The sequence below is a fragment of the Phyllopteryx taeniolatus genome, chromosome 1 (assembly GCF_024500385.1).
Source record: "Phyllopteryx taeniolatus isolate TA_2022b chromosome 1, UOR_Ptae_1.2, whole genome shotgun sequence".
Lineage (NCBI taxonomy): Eukaryota > Metazoa > Chordata > Actinopteri > Syngnathiformes > Syngnathidae > Phyllopteryx > Phyllopteryx taeniolatus.
In genome coordinates this window covers 26,089,105-26,101,627 of record NC_084502.1, presented here as the reverse complement: position 1 = coordinate 26,101,627, position 12,523 = coordinate 26,089,105, and the positions used below count along the sequence as shown (strand labels likewise).

Here is a 12,523-nt window from a genome sequence, read left to right as displayed (position 1 = left end):
GTCAACTCCAAACCACTGGGCTACAGCCACAAATACTATTTCCAGTACCAGTAGATAAATGCTTGATGTACGCAATCACTATACAGTGCCCCTAGAAAGTATTCACACCCCTTCACTTTTTCCACATTTTGCCGTTACAGACTTATTCGAAAGCTGATTTGAGGATGCTTTTCTTTTTTTAAAATCTACATAAAATATCCCATAATGACAAAGTACCGGTAAAAACATCTTCAGACAGTTGTGCAAATTTATTGAAAATGTAAACATAATAGGTACTTAGGTATTCCCACCCTTGGCTTAATATTTTGTTGACGTATCTTTGGCAGCAATCACAGCCTCAAGTCTTCTTGGGTATGTCTCCATGAGCTTGGCACACCTGTTTTAGGGCATTTCCTCCCATTCTTCTCCGCAGATGCACTCAGGGTCAGTTGGGTTGGATGGGCACCGTTGGTGGACAGCCATTTTTAAGTCTTTCTGGAGATGTTGGTTTGGATTCAAGTCCGGGCTCTGTCTGGGCCACTCAAGGACATTCACAGACTGCTCCTGTAGCCACTCCTTTGTTATCTTGGCTGTGTGCTTTGGGTCATTGTCGCGTTGGAAGGCGAATCGACGCTCTAGTCTGAGTTCTAGAACACTCTGGAGCAAGTTCTCTTGAAGAATTTCTCTATATTTGGCAGGTGTCATCTTACCCTCTATGCGGACTAGTCACCCAGTTCCTGCAGCGGAAAAACAGCCCCACAGCATGACCACCACGATCCTTCACAGTAAGGATGGTGTTAACCAGGTGATGAGCAGCGCCTCTTCTGTTCCAGATATGACACTTGCAATTCAGGCCAAAAATGTTGTCATAGCAAAGGGTGTGAATACTTATGTACCTATTATGTTTGAATGTTTACATTTTTTATAAATTTACACAAATGTCTGAAAATATGGTTTTACTTTGTCATTATGGGATATTTTATGCAGATTTTTTTTTAAAGAAAACTCTACACAAATCAGCTTTAGAATAAGTCTAACAGCAAAATGTGGAAAACGTGAAGGGGTGTGAATACTTTCTGGTGGTACTGTATCTCAAACTGGCCTTTATGACAGCAATTAACAAATATGGCTAAATATTAAACTAACTAACTAAATTAAAAATGTTTAACGTTTGGATTTCTTTTGCATAATGTAGTTTGTGACTACCATTTTAAACATTATGCACATAAAATCACATCGTGTACAAAGAGGTTTATGGTACGACGTCACTATGGGTTGACAGGTACTGTCTTCCCCAGCCAATCATAGTGAACAAACGCCTCTCTCGCAGTCATTGACAGTTGTCGTAACCAATCCGATCGCGCGGTCATTTCCGTTACAGAACTCAGCCAATCAAATCGCTAGCTGGGCGGTGCTCAGTCCAGGAACTTCCCCCCGCACAGTTTACAGTCTGCCCAGTTCGATCGGCAACGGGAGCGGGAAGAAGAAAGCAGAGAGCCCGAAGGCAGCAGCCCCCCACCACCGCCGGCCCAGGTTACCATCTTGCACCGGGAGAGACAACAGAGAGCCGCCGCCGGCAGAAGCCATTACCAACCAGTAGTAACCATGAGCAGCGAGGCCGAGGTTCAACCACAGTCGCAGCAGCCTGCTGTCGACGTGGAGAGTCCATCCAGCCCGGTAGTCGCGGCTTCCGCGGGGGATAAGAAGGTCATCGGTAAGATTACGGCTGGAAATGGGCTCACTTGTCGAATTAGCCACGGTGTGTAGTTAGCCACCGAATCGCAGGTGAATGTTTAACAACTCCATACAACCTTCACAATATATACGTGGTAGAAATGGATGGCTCTGCCTGATATATGGGCAATCTGGGAGATGTGTCAGTGCACTAGTATGTGTGTAGAAGTTGTACATGGCAATTGAAGTGAAATTAATGGGTGGTTTTAAACTTTATTTTAATTTAACATTGCCAATGTACAGCCATATTTAGGAAGAGTTTAAATTCCGACAGCTTTTATTTTTGAGAGGGGTTAATTTCCCGAACATGCGGCATCCGCATTAACTCCGTTTAAGGTTGGCTTTCTAACGTCCGGCCACTAGTGCCACGTTACCGGCCGACCGTTACGTTCTAGCGCTTCTCCTTTCACAAACTATTAGATTACCCATTACAATTCTTCATTTCGCCCAACAATTCACCCTAACCGTAACCAGCCATGACTGTCGCCTTGGCAGACGAGCTAATGCTAACTGATTGACCGTCCCTTTGTTCGTTGTAAAGCCCCAGTTCCCGTGTGAGTGGCTTTCCACCACAAAACCGCGTCGGCGCTCACCAGAAACCACAGCACGACACGATTGACGAGCGTTCAGTTAATAACCAAATGTGGGACAGCCTAGAATTTCAGTCGAATTTTAGTCACTTGCGGCCTTCGTTAGCTACTTAACGGGCGACTGTGGACCTAACGTTAGCCTAGCTTGGCTGTTTTCACGGTTGAGGGGGACACTCAAAATGTCGGCCGAATCAGGCTAACCCTTATTCCACTCGTTGCCGTTTTGTTAACCGACGAAACGCACTACGTCAATTGTTTCGTTCCTTATTTTCGGTGCGTTCGCGACATTTGCCGTCATGTAAGCCGCGGTGGCTGTACCTAGCTAGCCAGTTGGCCCCGTTTCAAGCACATGGTTTACAAGCATTAGGCTAGTTAGCCATGCTAACGCGCCAGCTACGCTAACATGTCACCGCGCGACATCACCACGTGCGGAGCGCCGTGAGGCTAGAGTGGGCCACTAGTTCATGTAGTTATGGAACATGCACACTTGACACACACAAACTGTAAACTGAATATTTATTACAATTCAGTTTACAGCAGTGGTTCACTGTTGTCAAACCGAGACCCGCATTTTCCTGTTATAGCCAAGTCGTGACCTACATTTCTAGGTGATTTAAAAACAATAAATAATGGCTTTCAAAACGTATCATATTTTTAAATGTATGTTTGCCTTTCAGATCACCTTAAGGAACTCTGGAAGAACAAGCAAATGCATGTACAAATATGACTGCAGCGTCGTAAAATTAAATACCAGAATTTCACCTATATCTTGACATTTCACATTTCTAACTGCCTTCCTGTCAAAATGTTCCAAATAAAAGGCAAGTCGGGCCTGGAATGCTCTTTAATTATTTCATGTCCTCCCTTTACGAAGTTCCGCTCCAACGACGTAACCTGAATTGGCACAAGTTGTTACGTGTTGTAGTCTGTCACGAACATATGTCAACACAGCACTTAAGTCCTCCATCCATTTTCCGTACCGCTTATCCTCACTGGGATTGCGTGTGTGCTGGAGCCTATCATAGCTATCTTTGGGCTAGAGCAGGGGTGTCAAACTCAAATTCACGGTGGGCCAAAATAAAAAATTGGGACAATGTCGCGGGCCAAACTCAATATTTAATGAAAAATCACTGCGCTGTGCATGTTTCCCTTATCTGCAGAAATGTAGCGTTAAAGTTTATCATCAAAACAAACTTAAATTTGCTTAAACACTGAATCTGGAATAAACAACTTTTATTATAAACACAAGAAATCAAATTTACGATAAGACATCAGTGGTATTTGTATTTAAATAGATAACATTAATTCTTCCATCTCTCTATCTTCTGTTTATCGCCAACTACCTTTTTGATGTAAATCTTTTTTTTCAAAGGTCAACAACAAAACAACCCAAAAAAATGTCCTTCAATAAAAATCAAAACTTCAAACTATTAACAGTCCCTGCCTAGGAGTTGATAAAGGGCATTTAAAAAACATTAATTCAATTGTTTTATTCTTTGTTACAGCCACGTTGCTCCGCACACGACAAACAGGTCTGTCTTTTACTTTAGTGAACCGATAATCTGTCTCCCACCTGTCTTGGAAGTTAACTGTCTTCATCTTTCGTTTGGCCATTTTTTGGGAGTGGGAAGTGAAAATTTGCTTGAGGAGACTGGTAGCATAGTTGCTAACGACTGCAACAGAAAGGGAAGGGGCGCTTGCCGGTCTCGACTGATGGTCCAACACTGATTGCGCATGTGCTATATACTGGCGGGCCAGATCTAATACACATTTGATATGGTCTTGCGGGCAAAATATAATTACATAGTGGGCCAAATGTGGCCCCCGGGCCTGAGTTTGACATATATGGGCTAGAGGCAGGGTACACCCTGAACTGGTCGCCAGCCAATCGCGGGGCACATATAAAAAAATAACCATTCGCACCTACAGGCAATTTAGAGTCTTCAGTTACCCTACCATGCATGTTTTGGGGATGTGGGAGGAAACCGGAGGACCCGGAGAAAAGCCACACACAAGCACGGGGAGAACATGCAAACTCCACACAGGTGGGGCCAGGATCTGAACCCTGGTCCTCAGAACTGTGAGGCAACAGTGCTACCCAGTCGTCGACTGTGCAAGTCATCATAACAGTAAATATTTGTATAAAAACACTTTTAGAAACTGTTCGAAACCTTGAATCCTTGTACGTTCGGACCAGCATGGTTCATGGTGGTGGGGGGGGGGGGGGGCGTCCATGATAAAATTTGTATACGCGTTTTGATATTGTTTTAAATGTTATTAACATTTTTACAATATGTTGATGGTAACTAAGCGAGCCTTTTTGCGTGCCATTCGTAACATCAAAAGATCCGCTTTAATTGTTTTACTACCTGTCCGTGACCCACTCATAAACGGTCCATGAACCCCAGCATACACTATTTAATGCTTGAAAGTATATAATAATTGTAATAAATTCAGCTAAGTATAGCAGCTAGATAGAAATTCTTGGTCGGGATTGGCTGTTAGTACCACTTGTGGAGTGCAGCTGGCACAGGGGCACCCCTTAGCTCTAAAAAGAGAGTGGCAGTTAAATATAACTTTCAGGCAACCTTGAAGTAATTTGATGCCATTGCTGCCTCCCTGCAGTAAAGGTCTTGTGTGGGTGTGGCTAACGTAAAAATGTGGTTCATAAAATGGCCCATTTTCAGTGTAAAAACTGGATTACAGACGCTACCATATGAACATTCTGACATGCGAACAGACTGCTGCATCAGTACATCAGTTTTTTTCCTCTCAATACTTGTGCAAGTCTGAATTTTGTGTTGTGCGCCTTTAGTGTAGCACGATGGTTTGCCGCAACCAATGAAGATTATATATATTCTGCAAAATCCATGCTGCTGCGATTGGCTGGCAACCAGTTCAGGGTGTATAACGCCTCTCGTCCGAAGATAGCTGGAATAGGCTCCAGCACGCCCGTGACCCTAGTGAAGATAAGCGGAACGGAAGATGAATGAATGAATGAAAAATCCATGCTGCGCAAAACCTCCAGTGGCCATTTGGTTCCATTTCTTTGTTTATGCTCATAAAACAGAATACTAGAAGCTCTTTTGAAGATTTAAAAGTTAAGAAAGGGGACGATGGTATTGTGAACTTTCAGCAGGTTATGGTTGGTTTCATTTGTCCAAGAAATGTGCTGATTTGCACCGTGTCTCAGTGGCGGCTCAATGAGTGCCGACAAAAAAGCAAAACTAATCATCGTAACACAGACGCAACATAATGACCCAGGAACAATTCAAGATACACACAGCCTTCTAGAACATTAGTAAGTGGGGTAGTGTCTGTCTGTTCTCTTCTTTGACGTTTATAATGGGGCAATGTTGTCTCCCGGCAGCCACAAAAGTCCTAGGTACAGTGAAGTGGTTCAACGTCAGGAACGGATATGGTTTCATCAATAGGTAAGTGGACCCCCGTCTCCCCCTACTCTCCACCTGTCCCTCTTAAGAAGCCTTTTAAGTGTGTTAGGACCCGCAATCCTATTATAGCTTTGATTTGCCTGCGACGCCGATGGGACAATTTGTCTGCTGCTCACCGTGCTGTTCCGCGCACCACTTAATCCGCAGCACTTGCGGCTTTAGCTGCAGTCTGTCCAGAGACTCAATGGTTCAGTCCGCAATGTCTTGCTAACTACATGTGATCTCCTTTTTTTGCACAGGAACGACACTAAAGAGGACGTTTTTGTACACCAGGTAAGTGTAAGACATTTTATTTTGTGACAACCATGTATGTCATTTTTTTTTTTAATACACACAAGAGCACAGTGTGACGCTAGTTTACCTTGTTGTTTTAATTACAAATCAGATTTTTTCCCCATAGGGAATTGATTAAAATGAATTTAGTTCCAGACACAGTGTCTAACATGATAAAAACCTAATTATCAGTATTGACAATGTGTTAAGTAACAATTTAACCTTAACTGCCATGCAAATTTGAAAATGAATTTTGTCCTGAGTGTGTGATAATTGGATGTTCAGTACGTGCCCATCCTGCGTAACATTGCGTTGAAAACTTGGGACGGGACACCTGCAAAGCTGCTCTCGGGTGAGGCTAGCACCAATTGTGACAGTGCACTGAAATGACCCAGCGTTCAAAGGAGTTTTGTCATAAGCCTGGTGTACATGGAGCCTTCTATTCCGATTATAAGCAGTTTAGAAGCCTCAACTGAATGAAATTGCTCTATAGGAACCCCTCAATACACAGGGTGACTGAATGACATTTCACTTGGTTTCACAGGGGTGGATTTTTCCTTTTGCCAAACTGATCAGAAGTACATTTTTGCCATGTAAACTGTCTTTCGGAATAGAGCCGTAAAACTGTGTCTGCGCATGCTCCCTCTCAACGTAAATGCACAGTGATGTCATCATTTACGCACTGCGTAAATATGCCGGCTCCCGACGGAGCTCTTGTGCAATGGAGATCTTGTTTTTAACTGCTTACTTTGTTGTTTTTATTAGACTTTACACCGATCTGATCGGTATGACGTAATTGATCAGCTCCGCAAAAGACACTTTACTCCACGTGGCCGTCGTGTACAGTATATTCAGATCCAAGAGCTAGTTTATTTTTAGCCTTGTCACATGTGTTTTAACGTAGTACTGTAAATATCTGACCACCAATAGTTACTTTAACAAAAACATGTCGGCGGTGTGGGACAGACCACGCAAGGCCGGCAGACTATAAGACACATTTGGTCTTTCACGATTGCACCGGCAGACTACTCCAAAAAAATCTTGTATTCCGATACCAGCGCATCCCGTTTTTTACGATCACTGGGCTTCATCTTGTCAGCTCAAACACGACCGGATCCACTCGTTACCATGGCGACGACAATAATGGATCGCGGCGTGTGTTTATAAGAGCAAAATGGGGGAAGCCGTGTTGGTGGTCACTGGTGCTCGGGAGAGGACTGGTTTAAGGCTTGCTTGAGGGTATGTTCACATACCTTTTAATACGATACGGCTCGCAAGCAGGCAACAAAACGTTATGTAGTCTAGCAAGCTAGTTCGAGCACTAACGATTGTAAGCGAACATGCAGGTGTTCTGTCAAATCTTGCTCTAAAGTTTTGGTGTGTGAAGTAATTTAATTACAATAAAGTAATTTAATTACAGTAGGTTAGCACCCATTATTTCTGTCATGTTGGTTTGACCTGACTGATTAGAATACATGATCTGACTTGAGCAGTGATTTCCAACCTTTATGAAACCAAGGCACATATTTTAAAATTGAAAAATCTCACAGGTCACCAACCCAAAAAAATGTCACAAAAAGTGGATACGTTAATTACTGTATGTACTTCCTGCCATCTAATAGAAGACCATTCATTTGTTCTGTCTGTCACTAGGCCTCACTGGCATATAGCTGGATAAAGATACATTTATTGTAAATATAATTTTTTGAGCAATTAAGTACACATGTACAGTAAATGAACAGGTCATTTAAATAGACACATTGCTCCGTCTTGTGATTGGATCGGTGATCGGTTATTAGTTTTTTTTAAACTTGCTGATCGGTGATCGGACCCCAAAATCCTGATCGTGTAAAGCCTAGTGTACACCCAATCGGAATAAAAAAATCTGTGAATGGGTGAATCAGTGGGTGTCGAAATCATGACTATGCCAGGGTCCAAAGTGCAAGTACACTGACTTAAAACCCCTATTCCAATGAAGTTGGGGCGTTGTGTTAAACATAAATAAAAACAGAATACAATGATTTGCAAATAATGTTTGACCTATATTGAATTGAATACACTAAAGAGACAAATGTTCAAACTGATAAACTTTGTTTTTAGCAAATCATTAACTTGGAATTTTATGGCTGCAACGCGTACCAAAAAAGCTGGAACAGGTGGCAAAAAAGACTAAGAAAGTTGAGGAATGCTCATCAAACACCTGTTTGGAACATCCCACAGGTGAACAGGCAAATTTAGAACAGGTGGGTGCCTGTTCTAAGATGGACTGATGAAAAGTGTTCTGTGGTCCGACGAGTCCACATTTCAAATTGTTTTTGGAAATTGTGGCCATCGTGTCCTCCGGGCCAAAGAGGAATAGAACCCTCCGAACTGTTATGGACGCAAAGTTCAAAACCCAGCAGCTGTGACTGTATGGGGCTGTGTTAGTGCCAATGGGATGGGTAACTTACACATCTGTGAAGGCACCATTAATGCTGAAAGGTACATATAGATTTTGGAGAAACATGCTGCCATTCAAGTGTCTTTTTCACGGACGCCCCTGCTTATTTCAGCAAGACAATGCCAAACCACATTCTGCACGTGTTACAACAGCGTGGCTTCGTAGTAAAAGAGTGCTGGTACTAGACTAGCCTGCCTGCAGTCCAGACCCGTCTCCCATTGAGAATGTGTGGCGCATTATGAAGCGTAAAATATGACAACGGAGACCCCGGACTGTTGAACAGCTGAAGCTGTACATCAAGTGAGAATGGGGAAGAATTCCACCTACAAAGCTTCAACAATTAGTGTCCTCAGTTCCCAAACTGGTATTGAATGGTGTTAAAAGAAAAGGTGATGTAACACAGTGGTAAACATGACCCTGTCCCAGTTGTTTTGGAGCGTGTTGCAGCCATAAAATTCTAAGTTCATGATTATTTGCTAAAAACAATAAAGTTTTATCAGTTTGAACATTAAATATCTTGTATTTGTTGTGTATTTAATGAAATATAGGTTGAACATGATTTGCAAATCATTGTATTCTGTTTTTATTTGTTTAACACAACGTCCCAACTTCATTGGAATTGGGGTTGTACAAGCTTGGTCACAGAAGTACCACTGTATATGCATGTACATGAACTCCTCTTTTTATTCATTTGTAATTTCAGACCGCTATCAAAAAGAACAACCCGAGAAAATACCTTCGCAGTGTTGGTGATGGAGAAACTGTGGAGTTTGACGTAGTTGAGGGAGAGAAGGTAAGTGTGTCGCTAAAGTACTCATTTGCCGTCACTAAGCTGGATGTCCTTTCCCTAACGGGATCATTCCACGGGCAATAGGGCGCAGAGGCGGCGAATGTCACCGGCCCAGGGGGCATCGCGGTTCAGGGAAGCAAGTACGCCGCCGACAGGAGCCGCTACAGACGCTACCCCCGAAGGAGGGGTCCCCCCCGCGTCGGCGAATATCCCGACAACTACCAGAGTGACGGAGAGGGGGAGGCGGGCGCCGGAGGCCGCGAAGGCAAAGGCGGCCGGGACGGCGGAGAGAGCGCCCCTGAGGGAGACTCGCAGCAACAGCCGCGTAGGCCCGCCTACCCCGGCAGACGGCGCTACCCGCCATACTTTGTACGTAGACGTTTCACCTGCCGGACCCCGTACACCGCCGCACAATGCTGAGAGACTGATCTTGAAGCAGGCACTCAGTTTCTCATGATCCAGTCAAGAATGATCTTTTAAAAACACTCGTGGTTGTGAATTTAAAAAAGTCACTATTGGTGTATCGGGGGTCTTGACCTAAACACCACAACGCTCATATCACGGCTTCAGCTTTACACCTTCAAGTTGGACATCATGCTTTAGCCACACCTCACACCTTCTCCACTATTAGTCCTTGTGAAGCACTTGATGACTCTTGTCTCATGTTTGCTTTCAGCCCAGTGAGGGTGATGAGAACCAGGGGGCTCCAGACCAGGGGAACAAACCCGCCAGGCAGAACTACTACAGAGGCTTCCGGCCAAGGTATGCATGTGGACTTAATTGATGGCAGGCTGCAACAAAGAGAGCTTATGCAAGAACTCTTGGTTCTTGAAGTAGGGTTTCTCCTTTGACACTGCTTACGCGAGTCACTGCATTTCCTCACATCATGGTCTGTGGCATTTATTTACACAACTATAGTAGAACAGTGATTCCCAACCACTAATGTGCTATGAGAGATAATCAGGTGTGCTGCGGAAAATTATTGAATTTGGCTTAATTTTTCTGAAAATGATTTACTGCAAATGTATCTTTTTTAACAGTCTTTGTCAGTGACGTGCAGAAAAATTAAATTCTCTTCCACGTAAATCACTGAATGCTAACTTTTTAATGGCCGTAGCACCAATTATTTGGGGGGGGGTAGCGGTTCCAACGTCTGACCTTACCGGCCAGTACGGCGCTGTGCCTGGCCACTGTGACTAAACTTTCATAAATTAATTTGATGAAATAAATATGTTTTTATTTTATTTTTTTTAAAGGGGGGGGGGGGGTGGAGCTCCTTCGTGCATACTATTTTATCCCCCCTGGCTGTCAGTCCGAAAACGTCACTGCTCAAGAGGAGCTCTAAATGGCCAAAATACCAGCAACAGACTTTCGTACTCCTTGAAACGCTGGCAGCTCGTGGTAACGGTACTTTTACTGTTACAATGCTCTAAATGTCGCTCGCTACTTTTAGCAATTGTTGCTTATTTATCAACTATTTCGTGCGCGAGACTACGACTTTGACTTACGCATTGGGCGCCATTCTAATTCGAACGCTAGTGACGTTTAAGTGTAAGCCAGCCCCGCTGATCGTCGTGTGTAAATGGCCACCGTTTTGGGAAGGGCAACAGCGCGCTACTCGTGTTTACATTTAGGCGAACGAAAACAACAGCTTTCATGTATTGTGGTATTTGTCTGGTACTGTCTGCCCAAATGTGGATATTTCAGCTCACTTATAACTTGAGAAAACACCGTGCAGTAAATTGCAAATTTGTTTTTTTGTTTTTGGGCATAAAGCGATGTCTGCATACTTTTTTTGTGATGATTGGTCAGGTTTCTGACATTACGCAATGTAAAGTTTTTTTATTTTTATTTTTTTTATATAAATAGTGCCGATATGGAATATATTAAATATTTGGCCGGTCATTGTAATATTTTCAGAGGTTGAAGTTGCCATGAGTAGAGATGTCCATGTAAATTTTGGTGGTGATTGGTGACAGTTTTGGCACAGTAAGTGACTTCGCGTTTACGGTCCCGTTTAATGCCCTGTGAATTCTTGAGTGATGCGCCCTCACTCTTTCTGCCTGATGAGAGCACTGGTGCCAGGAGCGCATGCCACGTGCTTGTTCCTGCGGAGCCAAGCTCGGGTTAACGTAGCGGACCCGCGCTTGTGTCCCGTGGTCCTGCATGCCCACACTTTCTTCTTGTCCCGCCTCACCAATGACCTGTGCTGTCAGACCGTGCTCTTGGCGACAGCACCCAAAGAGCGGGTGGCGTCTGGGCAGTGTCATTCTTTGTGTGGCCACTCGCCCGGTCGAATACAGAACGATTTTTATGTCTGCTAATATGACAATGACTGTCGTGAAAGACACAAAAACAAACTTTTTGTTTTTGTATTTTGGATAAACTTTTTTTAACCTGTCCATGGCAGGGGTCCACCCCGTCCCAGACCGGTGCGGGATGGCGAGGAGGACAAGGAGAATCAAGGAGGCGAAGGGGGTACCAACCAGCAGCCCCGCCAGCGCCGCTTCCGCCGCAACGTCAACTACCGCCGCCGACCGCGTGCACCGACTGGCGGCAAACCCGGCCAGGACGCCAAGGAGGCCAAGGCGGGAGGCGACGCCTCCGTAGAGAAAACGGCCGCTCCCGAGGCCCAGCAGGGTGGGGCTGAGTAGGGAACAACCCGCCCACCGGCACCTACCATCTTTTACCATCGTCCGGGTGAGTGTCTCTAAAGTTGCAAGGAGTTGGCCTGGTGCGGCGTGATGCTGACAAGCATGGACTGAATTCCAACTTTTCCCTCTTCCCTCTGCAGTTTTTTTTTTGTCAACAAGAAACATCCAACAAGATCAGAGCAATAAAGATTTGACTTGATGACCGTCACAAGCTTGCACCATGCATTTGAACAGATTACCACCTATTGCCTGCAGGTTCTATGCAGATTCATTGTTTTCCTTCTTTTTACGTGACAGCTAGAACACATTTTGGGGAAACGACACGTTTTTCTAAATCTGTCCTGAGTTTTTACACCAAATGGTTTTTCAAGAAAAAAAAAAGAAATTTGATATCTTGTCAGTTTGACATTTTTAAATGACTTTTTATCTATTCAAACATTTTAACAAAATGCAAGCTCAAATAAAAGTCCAAAAACCAGGGACAATGGAGTGATTGTTTTATTTATTGGATGTAGGCAACTAAAAGCTAATTTAAGGCTTCGTAAAAATACATATGATCTATACTGAAGGCTGATCTTGGTCATTTGAAGTTGCAAAGCAAATATGGTGAC

General features: G+C 43.9%; 1 protein-coding gene across 1 annotated transcript; it reads left to right on the top strand.

The window, feature by feature from the left end:
* The first annotated feature begins 1,450 nt into the window (after positions 1-1,450).
* ybx1 (Y box binding protein 1) lies at positions 1,451-12,397 on the top strand. The gene is made up of 8 exons (XM_061783641.1): positions 1,451-1,693; positions 5,674-5,737; positions 5,995-6,028; positions 9,172-9,261; positions 9,343-9,627; positions 9,935-10,020; positions 11,669-11,958; positions 12,053-12,397. Exons 1-7 carry the CDS (start codon positions 1,585-1,587, stop codon positions 11,910-11,912), a joined length of 912 nt encoding a protein of 303 aa, XP_061639625.1. The 5' UTR covers positions 1,451-1,584; the 3' UTR covers positions 11,913-11,958; positions 12,053-12,397.
* The last annotated feature ends 126 nt before the right edge of the window (positions 12,398-12,523 follow it).